Source organism: Peromyscus maniculatus, chromosome 7 (genome assembly GCF_049852395.1).
Source record: "Peromyscus maniculatus bairdii isolate BWxNUB_F1_BW_parent chromosome 7, HU_Pman_BW_mat_3.1, whole genome shotgun sequence".
Lineage (NCBI taxonomy): Eukaryota > Metazoa > Chordata > Mammalia > Rodentia > Cricetidae > Peromyscus > Peromyscus maniculatus.
Genome location: NC_134858.1, coordinates 12,276,999 through 12,291,003, shown reverse-complemented (window position 1 = coordinate 12,291,003; position 14,005 = coordinate 12,276,999). Strand labels below are relative to the sequence as shown.

The 14,005-nt window shown below is 41.9% G+C and overlaps 1 protein-coding gene across 5 annotated transcripts in view; it reads right to left on the bottom strand.

The window, feature by feature from the left end:
* Positions 1 to 8,944: 8,944 nt before the first annotated feature.
* Positions 8,945 to 14,005, bottom strand: part of Slc36a4 (solute carrier family 36 member 4) — a 40,215-nt gene continuing 35,154 nt past the window's right edge. For all 5 annotated transcript variants that reach the window (XM_006990544.4, XM_016008856.3, XM_076575703.1 and 2 more), the window contains exon 11: positions 8,945 to 13,297. In XM_006990544.4, coding sequence (XP_006990606.1) covers positions 12,996 to 13,297 — 302 coding nt within the window. In that variant the 3' untranslated portion in view covers positions 8,945 to 12,995. The remainder of the gene's footprint in view (positions 13,298 to 14,005) is intronic.

The window sequence follows — 14,005 nt, the reverse complement described above, 5'->3', positions numbered from 1 at the left end:
AAGGCAGGTGGATCTCAGTGAGTTCAAGGCCAGCCTGGTTTACAAGGCAAGTTCCAGGACTGTTAAACAGAGAAACTCTGTCTTGAAAAACCAGAAAAGGGGAAAAAATGACATTGGGCAATAAAAGATCACTGGATAAACCTTTCAATGAAAGGCAAAGGCTCCAGGAATTACTTGACTCCATATAGAGGTGACTTTACCATGATAGTTTACAATTCCACGGGCATGAGTCAGCCTCTAATAAACAAAAATGCTTGTCCACAGAAATTTAAATTAGATGGGACCAGTTGAAATAAAACTATTGCCTTATAGGTAGAATAGTATTACGGGTTCATTTCAACATTTCCTTACTGTATTACAATTCATGTACTTGCTCAATAAAACCTATCTGGAAGTCATAAATCTTCTTGATTTTTGAAAATTAGCCTCTGTGGTCACAAATTTCAGTTAATTAGCATTGGTTTAGTTATGAATGGAATATAGAAGTGGCCTTCTGCTATTTTGGTCAGCACAATAAAACAGACACAAAATACTTAGCAGAACCCAGTGCCCTTTACCCAAATTTCTAATGAACTTGACAAGAACTCACACGTTTGCTGGTTACATCCTTTGCCAGTGTCACAGCAGTGATGGAGATGGCCCGATGGGGTGCTGGAAGGGTTTCCTTGTTTAAAATGTACATGGGGGTGGTACTGGGGCTTGGGTGAATGCTTCAATGAATGTAATGCTTTATAACAACTATTTCTTAAAGTATCACAGATAAACTGAGCTATGGGTTATTAGATGGTTTAAAGTAAGGCATCACAGCAAACGGCAGCATTTTCTGCAGCCCTGTTGGTCAAACACCATTTCCTACGCGTGGATCAGTGAAAACAAGTAGCAACGGTGTTGAATAAATGGGCAAATACATACAACAGTGGGCTTCCATAGACCCCAGACAGTGTGTACCGGATCCATCGACTGTGTGGAGCAATAGAACTGTTTGGAAGCCCGAGGCGTGCTGCAGATGTCTATCTACCAAGTCCTGAGGAAATTGTGCAATACAAGACAGTAAAGTAATTGTGGGTTTTTTTTTTTAACCACTTATATTTTTCCTGTGTAAACAAATAAAATATATGGGAAAAGCAATAAAAAAAAATATGGTAGATATGGTGGGGAAGGTGGGGAGGTGTCTGAATTGCTTTGATGTGTTGAAAGAGAAGATCTGGCTCTAAAGTTTGAACTATTTTTCTCAAAGAGCCCTGTTCTCTTTCTGATTGTCTTGTCATATACAAATATTAAGTCTGTTGACATAAATCTATTCAGATCCCTGGGGACCTTCCAAATTGTCAGTTCTCTTGTGCTGTCTTCAAGTTCACTTATTCTGTCTGGGTTGCATTCATTCTATTATTGAGTCCTTTGGTGAGGGAGTTTTGTTTCTGACAAGATTCTGCTACATAACACAGGCTGATCTAGGTTAATGTGTTCAATTCCAACAAGCGCTGTTTCTCTGTTGAGCTAATTGTGGTTTGGGGGCTTTATTCTATTGATACAGTGCATTACATTAATTGACATGGGACTACTAAAAAGATCCTGCAGTCCTGGGACAAATCCCCACCTCCCCCCACCCCCCTTAGTCATATGATGGTTTGAGTAAGAATGGTAAGAACGCTTTCCTAGGTTCATATATCTAAATGCTTAGAGAGTGGCACCATTTGAACAATTAGGAGGTGGACCCTTGATGTAGAAAGTATCACTTGGGGTGGGTTCTGAAGTTTCAAAAGCCCAAGCCAAACCCAATGGCTCTTCCTGCTGCCTGTGGATGGAACTCTCAGCTCCTTCTCCAGCACCATGTCTGCCTGCATGCTACCACACTTCTCATCCTGCTGGTAATGAGCCAAACCTCTGAAACTGTAAGCAAGTTAAATGTTTTCATTTATAAGAGCTGTTGTGGTCATGGTGTCTCTTCACAGCAACGGAACACTGACTAAGATGGTTATGTTGCATATTCCTTTCCATGTGTTCTGAGGCTCCTCTTTCATGTATGTCATGTCTATACTTATAAGGGAAGAGCGATTTACAATCTTCTCTCTTAGTGTCGTCTATATCTTGGTTTTGGATCAGGAATTTAGTGTCTGGAAGCACAACATGAGTTATGTTCTAGGTTTTGAAGAGTTTGCAGAGTTAGTTTCAACTTTTTAAAAACTAGGTCAGCTTTCAGAATTGGTAGTTGAGGTGAACCGGCACAGACCTTCTGAAGAAAGGCTTGTGACTAATTTCCCTGTCTCACAAGCAACTTCCATACCTGGAGGTGGGACTTCCACATCCGGAGGCAGGACTTCCATACCCAGAGGCAGGGAGGTCTGTGCTATCCAGGTTCCATGGAGAAGATCCATGTGTGCTCCTACAGCCTCGTTAGGATCATTTTCTGCACTGAATTCCTGCTGTGTTTCCTGTGTTTCCACATTTCCGGTGACATCATACTTCAGGAATCCTTTGTTTGCTGATAACTCTCCTGCAGCGCTCCTCACTGTAATGTCTCGTTCCCTTTGATATCTCTACTGCTCTTGCAAAGGAGGAGAACCAACTGTGGGCCCAACGAGCCATCAGGAGATGGAAGCCCACCACTTGATTAAGCCCTGGCAGACCCAACCTCAGTGTGTGTGTAAAGCAGAATCACATTAACTCCAGTATATTTATTTTGGAAGCTAGATTATGTTGCCTAACTATTACCTGAAGGTTTTTGTATTTACAGAATGAGAATATCATTTGATTTGCCTTATAGCCCCAAATGTGCAACATAAAAGGCACTGAGTTTCACTAATCATATATATATATATATATATATATATATATATATATATATATATATACACTTTAGAAGAATTTAAAATATACTATATATTATTCTAATTTGCTATCTGCTGCTGTGATAAAAATTATGACCAAAAGCAACTTGGAGAAGAAAGAATTTATTTGGCCTAAAGGTCCCAACACTGAGGGACCAAGGCAGGAACCCAAGCAGAGACCATGTATGAGTGCAGAAACCCAAGCAGAGACCATGGATGAGTGCTGCTTACTGGGTTGCTCCTCCCAGCTTGCCCAGTTTGCTTTCTTATATATCCCTGGACCACCTGTCCAGATATGGAACCATCCACAGTAAGCTGGGCCCTTTTATATCAATCATCAATCCAGACATGTCCCCCAGACAGGCACACGGGCCAATCTGATGAAGGCAATTCTTCAAATGAAGCTCCCACATCCCAGGTGATTTCAACTTGTGTCAAGATGACAAAGAAAACAGTACACACACACACACACACACACACACACACACACACACACACACACACACACGTATGTATATATATACACATATGATACATGTGAATCTATGGATAAATATGCATATGATATATATGCATAGATCAATATAATAAATACACATATACATATCTGAAATTGTAGCCATTTTAAATTAATATTGAAATATCACATTATATTAGCTCTCTTAATTTCCTTTGAATTCTTAAATAGCAGTGAAATATCATCAAAGCCTACGTTTTTAAAATAATTCTTACATTCAGAGAGAATGGGTACTGTTTGATACTTCCTAATTATAATCAAGATATTAGATAAATGCTATCAAGGATTTGAATTTGAGTTTGGGATTTCCTTACTAATGAAAATCCTTGATTCAAAATTAAAGTCAACCGGTTTCTCCAGTAGTGGGCCGAATCCTTTAAATCTTTTGAGGATACTTTAACACATTTCTAAGTCACAAATTTCCATAGTTATTACACTCATAGGAAATTCTTCTTACATCTGACCGGCTCCAGTTGGAACTGGTCTCCCTCTTTTGTCTCCTGACATTTTGAAGGAGACTAGAACATACTGGAAGCATAACATAATCACCTCCAAGAAGTCACTACCACGTCGTGTGACTTTTGAAAAATGCCAAGGGCAATTATCCTTAAAGTTGAACAAGGCCATAGAATGATAATGAATTTGATCTTTAACTGTTCAGTGTCATCCCCCTGCACAAAGAAGGAATGGATGGAGTAAGTGATGTACTGGCTAAAGTCAGGAGGTGTCGTGGGGTCAGGCCGCGGGGTTCCTCCTATCCCCTTGGGCATGCTGTTGAACCTTATTGACTCTCTCATTTGCCTTTCTTGAAAGTGGTTCAATACTAGTGCCGCTTTGCACGGTTGTGAGATTTAAACAGGTGTGACCTTAGCTGGAAAGAGCCCTGCACTGACCTGGATGTGTTTGCTCCCTTTGACCTGCTATATCAGAGCATCATATGTCCTAGGCTACCTAAGGGATTGCTTCCATTCTCATCGCTCCATGTGGTCAAAGTCGAAAGTAATGATGCAAGTTTATTTATTGGCTTAAATTTTTTTTCTAAGTTTGAATAAACGAGGGAGATTTTTTAAATGTTTTCACAAACTTTAATATTTTTTTAATTGAAAATAAATGCTTTTCACACACATTATTCTGATCATGGTTTCCTTCCTCCAACTCTTCCCAGATCCTCCCCACATATTCTTTTTTTCTCATTTTCATAGCTGCGTCCTCACACCTAGCTGACCAGGCAACAATGGTATTCACGTGGCAACTCTCAGCTACTGCTGGCCAAGTGTTTGTCAGGACTAAATGGCCGAATTCTCAGATTGCTTTATTCAGTTCACTAGACCACTATTGACTGAGTCTAATAGAAAGGAGAGGTAGCAGGAAAAGTAACATACCAGCTATAAAGCACAGGGGTTGCACAGCTCTATTCTCAGGGGAGAGAGAGACAGCATGTCAGGGGATGAACCTGGGGTGTGTGAGTATTCGGACCTCAGCCTCCTTACGGCTTGTTTTGCCCCATACTCACACAGAGGGCCTGTTACTCCAGCATGCTGAGCTTGGAAACCACACTCGGAACCTGGAACCCTCCAGAAATAAGGCACCGGAATCTTTGCAAACTCAACTGATCAGATGATGGCCTCCTGGGTTTGTTAACGCTGCAAGCCAAGAGCAGAGGACTCAGCTCAAGTGGTAGTTGTTGGTGAAAACTAAGCACGAAAGAACAGACCATAGGCCTTAATCCCACGAGGATGGGATTTCGGTCCTCTTTTGAAGAAGGTCTGGTTGTGTATTACCTATTACTCAGGTGAGGCAAAATTCCAGATCAAACTATTTACCAAGAAAAAGAGAGGTTCGTAGCTCATTGATGTTGGAAGTCTGGTGAGATTCCTAGGCAATCTCATGGATGCCCATGTTAGGAATACAGACATAAGGGACAGAAAGCCAGAAAGAGTCTGGATTCCACAATATCTGAGGCCCTGCCTCCAGTGACCCATGCAGGTCCCTCTCCATCCCACCTCTTAAAGGGTCCACAGCACCTCCACACCTCAAACCTAGGAGCAACTCCCAACATACGAACCTTTTGGGAGAACACATTTAAACCATACTCAAACCACACCAGGCACTTTTCACGTTACCTATTTCCTCCTAAGTTATATTTTCTTCAATGTTGTATTAAACAACGCATTGTACTAAAAAATACAAAACTTAACAGCAAGTAGCCACTCCCAGCTATGCCAGGATTATACATACTTCTAAGGCTCAAGAGAGACTCAAACACCAATCTGAGCACAGGGGAAGGCTAGTTCAAGCACCCTCTCCACCATTGCTGAGTCTTAGCTGGGGACAATCTTTGAGTTCCTGGGGATTTCCCTAGCTGCAGATTTCTCCCCATCCCCTTAGTGGTACACTCTGTCAAGACATCTCTTTCATTGCTCTCCCTCCCCCATGTTCCCACCTCCCATTCCCTCCAGTCCCCTCTCCTCTATTCCCCCTCCCAGTTTATGGGGATGGGGGAGGTAGGGGGAACAGGAGAAGAGGAGGGAGGGAGAACAGGGGTTGGTATTTAAAAGGAAAGAAAAAAAATTTTTAAATATAATTATTTAAAAACAGACTGAAAGCAGCAGGTTTAATTACTGATTTTATCTTTTAAATGGAAACTGGTGGCGCCTGGGGTCCTGCAGTGTTAAGTCCTGCATCTGTTCCTCATTCATCAAACGTTTATTGACACCTTCTTATGCTTAGACGGGAATCTAAATTCATCTCAGCAGCTGCACTCCTGGAACGGTGATGGTATAACTCTGAGACTTGGGGGCCGAGGAGGAAAAGGTAGATGCAAATTTCAGAATCAAAACACCGTGGAATATTATTCCATAGTCTCTGTAGTCAGGTTTCGTGGTTGTTTTTTGAATTCTAAAACCTAAATATGAGAGGGGATAATCTGGGGAGAAAAAGGGCATGGAGACAGGAAAGAATATGCTAAGAACACAGTATCATGCCATGGATGCATAAAAAGTGCCAACAAGGAGCCTGCTGCTTTGTATGACAACTTGTGCTAGTCAGTTTTTATCGTGAATTTGACACAACCTAGAATCACCTGGGGAGGGGGGACCCCAAATGAAGAATGCCTTGATCAGACTGGCCTATGGCCATGTCTGAAAGGAATTGTCTTGATTGATGACTGATGTGGGTACCCACTATGAGTACTAGACAGTGGGGCATGGGTAGTATAAATAATGGTAGCATTCTCACCTGCCTAAGCAGAGGGGCCTGGCTGGCGTAAGAAACTAACAGAGTGACTCAGAGAACAATCCAGCAAGCAGCTGTAGTGATTTGAAAGAAAATGGCCCCATAGGCTCGTACTTGAATGTTTGGTCCCCAGTTGGTAGAACTGGTTTGAATCAGATGTAAGCTCTCAGCTGCAGCTCCAGCACCATGCCTGCCTGCTGCCATGCTCCCCACCGTGATGACAATGGACTAAACCTCTGAAACTGTAAGCCCCGGTTAAATGCTTCCTTATGTAAGTTGCCTTGGTCATGGTGTCTCTTCACAACAATAGATGTTATTAAAACAGCAGCCCTCATCCATGGTTTCTGTTTCTGTTCTTGCCCTGACTTCCTCAGTGAGGGACTGTGACATGATTGTAAGCCCAATAAACCCTTTCCTCTCCAGGTCGCTTTTGATCAGGGTGTTTTAACACAGCAACAGAAAAGAAACCTAGATGCAGAAATTTAACCTTTTAAAAGCTGAAAAGCCCACATTCCTCCCCACCTTATTGTAACAGAAATGAGTTCTCCACCGCTGCATTTTCAGGACCTCATGTGGATGCTCAGTTGGCAGTGCTAATCAGATCAGCACTCCACAGAGTCTGGTCCATCCCAAGTCTCTTATCTCCACACCTCAGGAAGAGGGTGTGTGGGAGGGATGCTCTGAGTGTGTGTGGCCCTGTGGAGTGAGTGTGTGGCCCTGTGGCTGCTCTGGCTCCCCAGTGCTCCTGAGTGAGATGAAAATGAACCCATGTGAACAGCTCAGGCTGAGTCAGTTCTCGGTAACTTCATCACTTCAGCTAAGAAGATGAAGAGTACAAGCCTTAGTTTGTAAGACACCTGGTCAGCAGTGGCTCTGAGTTTTCTCAAGGGTCCATGGCACTTCCCAAACAGGAATCCTTAAATTCAAGCTTTATTAGGTCTACCATGCTTTAGCTTTAAATTTCATATTTTAAAATCATACTCAATAAAATTTTTTATCTAACACTCTTATTCATGTCTCATATGAAACTCAATCGATGTTCTCAATCCTACTTCCTCTTCCTGGTGTGTGTGTTCTTTGCCAGTCCCTTTCGGCTGGTAGCTGAAGACTACGTGATTAGTTGCAGGCAGTAACATGAAGAAACGGCATGTCTCTCTTCCAGTCCACACTCATTTTTCCCTCCAATGGTGACTTCAGAAGCCATGTTCTGAGCATGGTGGTGGTGGCACTGGTGAAAGATCCGGATGGAGAAGGGACCAGGGACACAAGCCAGGAACAGACTCTTATTAGGTTTGGTCACAAATGGTGGATAATTGGGTGTGGCTTCTCATTACAGGGACATCTCCCTACAATGGGAGTGGGGGGGAGGGGGCACTGTTCTCCTGTTTCTTCTCTTGTGGGTCAAACATATGTTCTACTCACAACAATTTTTGCTTATTGGTTTTGTTTTTGAGATGGGGTCATCTTCTGTAGTCCAGCCTGGCCTGGAATTTCAGCTCTCCTGCCTCAGCCTCGTTATTACACAACACCTGCCCAGTAGTGCTTTACCGTTCGTTACGTTCGTTATTTGTTGGTGGTTTGTTTTCAGTTTTTTCTCTTGAAGTTTCTCACACACTTTGAGATGTCTTTGTCGAAAGTTCACAGGATCAGAATTCCTGGGATTCTGTTTCCTTTGGCCGGAGGGTGGAAAAAACACTTTCTGAAACCATTGTCTCATTTTTATAAATCAACCCATATAACTGACATCCGATTGCTTCAAGGTTTTTCAAATGGCAAATAAAAATCAGATATTTTTTGGGTACAACATGAGGTTTTACTACATGTACACAATATGTAGTTTTCAAGTCAGGGAGCTGGCATGCTCATCATCTCAAACATTTATCAGTCCTTAGTGGTGACAACCTTTAACACACTTTAGATTTTTTGAAATAAAAAAAAAAAGTGGTAAATTGAGTCATGTACATCACTGGGTACATGGTTCTGAGTGTCCTTTCATTTTTAATCTACTCTTAAATCTTTGAGGCCTTTAATATCTATAAAGACTGTTTATACTATTCATCATGAAAAATTTCAGGCATCTCTCTCTCTCACACACATAGTAATAACAATGAAACAAGGTTTAAGTAACTGAAAACTGGGGAGGGACAGCAAAATGGCAAAATGATTAAAGAAGCTTGCCACACAAGCCTGAGGACCTGAGTTCGATCCCACCCACGTAAAGATGAGAGAACCAACTCCACAAAGTTGTCCTCTGACCTCCACATGCACTGTGGCATGTACAACCACACATCTGGATTATGTACACATACAATAAAAAGTTACTATTAAAAACTTCAATAAAACAAAATACTTGTGCATTTGTAGCTAGGATATTCTCCATTTTATTTAATCTTATAAATGGAAAACTTAAAAGGCATTTCATAGCAAGCAAAATAATACTTTATTGACAATTGAGAAGTTACAGTACTTTCAGACATTTTTCAAATTCTTTTACAAAGAAAAATAAATTATAAGAAATGACACAAGTCCAATGAAACTTGACCTTTAATAAAGCTAATAAAATCATTTTTGAAAAACAAAAATCTGTAGCTTGAATTTTCATGTCATGAATATACATTTTCCTATGTGATCATCACTGTGGTCCAATCTGTGGTAAGTAGTTGAACGGATTCAGAGGTGAGTCCCTTTGGGGTAACATGCAAGGATGCACATAAAAAGTAGCCAATTCTAACAGGAAATCTGAACAGTTGGGTGATTTGTCATTTCACTTTTTAGGCAATAAATTCCAGACCTAGCCATATTTCTCTTTATATCCTAACCAGATCCAGAAGTCCTGTGTGATCAAGTAACATGTAGCCATTTAGTGATAGGAAGCATCCTGTTATCCTCAGTAGACAAATTTCCCACTTTCTTAATTAAGGGGAGATAATTGGGCCAAGCTGATCAAATAAACCCATTTCCAATATTTTACAATTGTACACTACTGCTTTATATTTAACCAATTATTTTCTTGCCCAACAGTTAATGTCTGCTGACATAAGCAACTGTATCATCGCCATTGGCTTACTCTGTGTCTTTTCCATCTTGACTGAAGGAAAAGGAGTTGCATACAAGACCTACTGTGTGCTGCCAGTATCTAACACGCTGGCATCTGGGGGACCCATGTGAACCGGGAGGGCTGAGGGCGACTTCCATAGAAAGGGCACCCACATGCACTCACGCTGACGTTTTCTAGGACTACAAATACATCAACGACCAAAGTCTGTAGGAAATCACAAGTGCACTGCCGTAAATGGCTCACAACCACTTCACGCACACCATCTCACGAGACTCAGAACTGGCTTTGGTGAGGGAGAAGAGAGCAGGGCAGCAGTGGGGCATGGCAAACACCGGTGTGTTCTCGTCAAGCAGCACTACCTACCTGAAAACTTCTAGCTCCCTCTTCTTAACGTGAAGAAACTGGGCCATGCGGGAACAGTGTTTCCACAAGAGGACTCAGCCGCCGATGAATACTCTTTGGAGTGTCAGGGAACAGAGACAAATGGCACATGGCTCAGTCTAGCCCATGGGAGGTGAACAGTGGCTTTCCCCTCACCTCTCCACGGCAGAAATGGCACCCACACAGCCAGCTTTCAGGGGAAGTTCCCACTGTGCTGAGAAGTAAACTGCGGGGGTCATTTCAGCCACCATGTGATGGATCAAGAGAGCAAACATGAATTCAACATGTGTGGCCGCTTCTCCTTTCTCCAGGTCCCCAGACAAAGGGAACAGCTGCTAAAATCAAAATATCGTCTCCAAAAATCTTTAGAAAATGTAATTCTGTAAAACTAACTACTATAAAAAAATGATCAAAAGATAAATATATCTTCGGGTGCCCTTAAACAAGAGTGCATGCCTTTTACACTTTGCATCTAAATCGTGTTTCACACCATTTCCTCTCCTCTTAGTCTACGTTCCTTTCTGTCTGGTGACTGCTCCTGTGTTGATCATTTGGGGACTTCCACACGGGATGTTGATTCAGCACTCTTACTGTGTGGGAAATCCTGGCTGATGAGATGTTCACAGTGTTTGTGCAGAACTTAAAAAGTACTGCAGTGACCCAGTATTTAAAAACCCACTGCACTTGGTGAACTCCACAAGTAACAGGCGAAGATACAAAAATACAATTGAGCATGCAGAATAGAACATAACAATGAAGACAGCTAGCATGAGCCTCACATGTAGCTCCTAGTCAGTGAGTTTTGACTCGCTGTATGCCACTGCACATTTTTAAAGATCGACTTCTCAGTCACATTCCTATGAAATTCCTCTCCTCACAACCTTGTCCACTTTCTCTGCACAAGACTAAAGACTTGAAGTAACAACTTAACATTAAATGTCATAAACAATCATTAGAAATATCTAACACAAATGTTTTTAAAATTTTGGTTCTTATGAATTCATACCAAAATAAAGCTTCTGAAATATTTATAGGCTCACATGAAGACAAAGTAATGACATAAGCAAATAAGTTAACATTTACATAGAAAAATAGAGAATTGCACAGATGGCTTGGTGATATCTTACAGACCGGCACACTGGAGAGCCACGGGTTGAGAAGTCAGGAGATGACCTGGCACACATTCCTTTAAACCCCGTAATTCTCATCTTCATCATCAAATGAGCTTGTTTGCCTAGCTAGTGTGTTTGGAGACGGAACAAAGGACGCACTTCTCAGGATGATGCCTGAAGTGTCTCAGTATTTACCAGGCAGTTTTTGATTGTTTCAAATTTTCCTAAGCATGCATTTTAGCATTCCTTTACTATTGCAGTAAGAATGCGATGAGGCTAGGAAGATGCAAAATTATATTTTGTCATCTATCTCTGATGTCTGAAGGCCCAGGAGGCAAGTGACCAGAATACTCGCAGTTAGCCATCCGTCCCCTGCTATTTAAGGTGACCCTACCTCCTGTGACCAGCACACCCCACAGCTAGCCAGTCCCCTGCTGTTTAAGGTGACCCTACCTCCTGTGACCAGCACACCCCACAGCTAGCCAGTCCCCTGCTGTTTAAGGAAACGTTAGCTTCTCTTCCAGTGTGAGGTCTATAAAGCCACCAGGCAGGATTCTTGGATTTTTATGCCACCTATATTCAAAGAGCAGGCACACACTCTCAAAAGATGAAAATATAATTAAACTCTACATTAAAATTAAGCTGGATGTGGCTTTTCATTCTCCTGGACTATAACATGAAAAATAATAATTAAAAAAAAAACTCTGCATGGAGTCAACTATCAGGTTTTCTTGACTCAATAAGTGCTCTTGATGAAGTCACCTGACATTTTGGGACTCAGATACCTACACTGGTAACTGTCCTGTCCAGTTTATGTCTGCTTGACACACTCTAGAGTCATTTTGGAAGTGAGACTCTCAATTGAGAAAATGTCTCTGTAAGACTAACCTGTAGGCAAGTCTGTGGGAGTATTTTCCAGATCGATGATTGATTTGGGACGTTTCAGCCCTTTGTAGGTGGGGCCACCTCTGGGCTGGTGGTCCTGGGTGCTATAATAAAGCAGGCTGAACAAGCCATGAGGAGCAAGCCAGTAAGCAGTGTCCTCCCTGGCCTCTGCATCAGCTCCTGCCCCAGGTTCCTGCCCTGCCTTCCTTTGATGATGGACTGTGATGTGGAACTGTAAACTGAAATAACCTCTTGCTCCGTAAATTGCTTTGGTCATGGTGCTATATCACAGCAATAGGAACCTAAGACAGTAACTAAGGGAGCAGTATTCCAGAAACTTCAATGGCCTTTTCACCTACGATGGAAACAGGAGGTGAGACCCCTGTTCAGTGCTTCCCGGTGACTATGCAGCCCTATGGTCTGTAGAGACTACCTGTGAAGAGACTCTGGCTCTGGAAACTTCCTAATGTTTACATGATGGTCAATGGGAATCGTCTATCCTCCCCAGGGGCTATCAGAAGCATTACCCATGGAATAAAAGTACAATCGATACATTTTCAAACAGGAGGCTTACTTGCTATTGTGGGATGTTCCAGAAAGATTTTCTTAACTATGACCCTATTCAATTTCCACAATGTTGAATTCCTTTATCTTCTCAATAGTGGTAAGAAACATAATTCTTATTCAAAGTGTTTCTTACAGAAACAAAGACTAACAGGGTATGCTTATTGTTTGAGTTTTGATTTTAGTTTTTTCAATTCTCAAAGCTAATTTAAAATTTTTCATTGTCATTAGATAAAAGCAAAAATCTGCCATAGTTTACCACAGCTGCAAAAGATAACCAGTTCACAATCCAATTACAATACTGTGCCAACAAAAACAAGAGTTTGACACTATGTTTAGGTGTATGGCAATACACTGGACTGGTTCTTAATTGCTGTTAGAATTGGGATGATAACAAAAGGCTCACAGATCTTCCACTATTTCAAACCAGGTGCTAAGCATGTAGAGTTCACATTCAGAGCGAGACTCTGTGGGGTACCAGCTACTGTAGTTGGATAAATAATTTCTTCAACAGTGACATACGTGCCCAACAAGAAGCCAACGACTCCAGTGAATGCTATGGAAATGTTTTTCAGGATCATCCATATGTTGTAGTGTTCCTTAGAAAATGTAAGGATTTCCACGATGGGGGGCAGGATCAGGGCCAGCGTACTGCTGCTTACAGCCCCAACAAAGGAGATCACGATGTCTAGGCGAGGAATGAGAACTGCCCCAGCACCTATTAAAAAAAAAAAAACGGCTTCTGTTGACATGTTTACTACACACATAGGGACTTAACGAAGAGCTTTTTGATACAATGAAAGTAATTAGCAGAAGCCACTGCTAAAAGGGAAAATGTCATAATTTATCCTGAGCTAAGGAGAAGCAAACCAGAAGCAAACACTTTCTAGACTCATACTTATCAGGAAACATTTCTCATGTAAACAACTATTAACTCTGTGCTATGAGATTGGAGCGTCTATTTTAGAGTACTGAGCTCCTCTCCCTGGCACACACAGAAGTCTATGACACACAAAACAGTGTGGTGTGCCAGGAATAAATAGGAGCACAAAGAGCCCAGTTCTTACAGCAGAATTGTGGTCAGCCACTCTTCAGGACAACATACCACAGGGTCATTATCAAGAGAACAAGGCCACAGTCACTGAGCAAGAGGAGCCAATGGAGGATGCGGAAATGAGTGGACAGAGCAGTGCTGTGTGGCATTGCAAGCTTCAATCCCAGAAACTGGGTTTCCAAGTCAGGATGATCATGAGATCGAGGCCAGGCCAGCCTGAGCTACATAGCAAGGCCCTGTCTCAAAAACCCAAGTCTGGCCTGGGGGTATGGTGCATGTCTCGCATGTGTGAGGGTTTGTTTCTAGTACCAAGAATTCAAAAGCTGGATGAGATCTGGATATACGTATAGTCACAAATTATCCCCCTAAGAC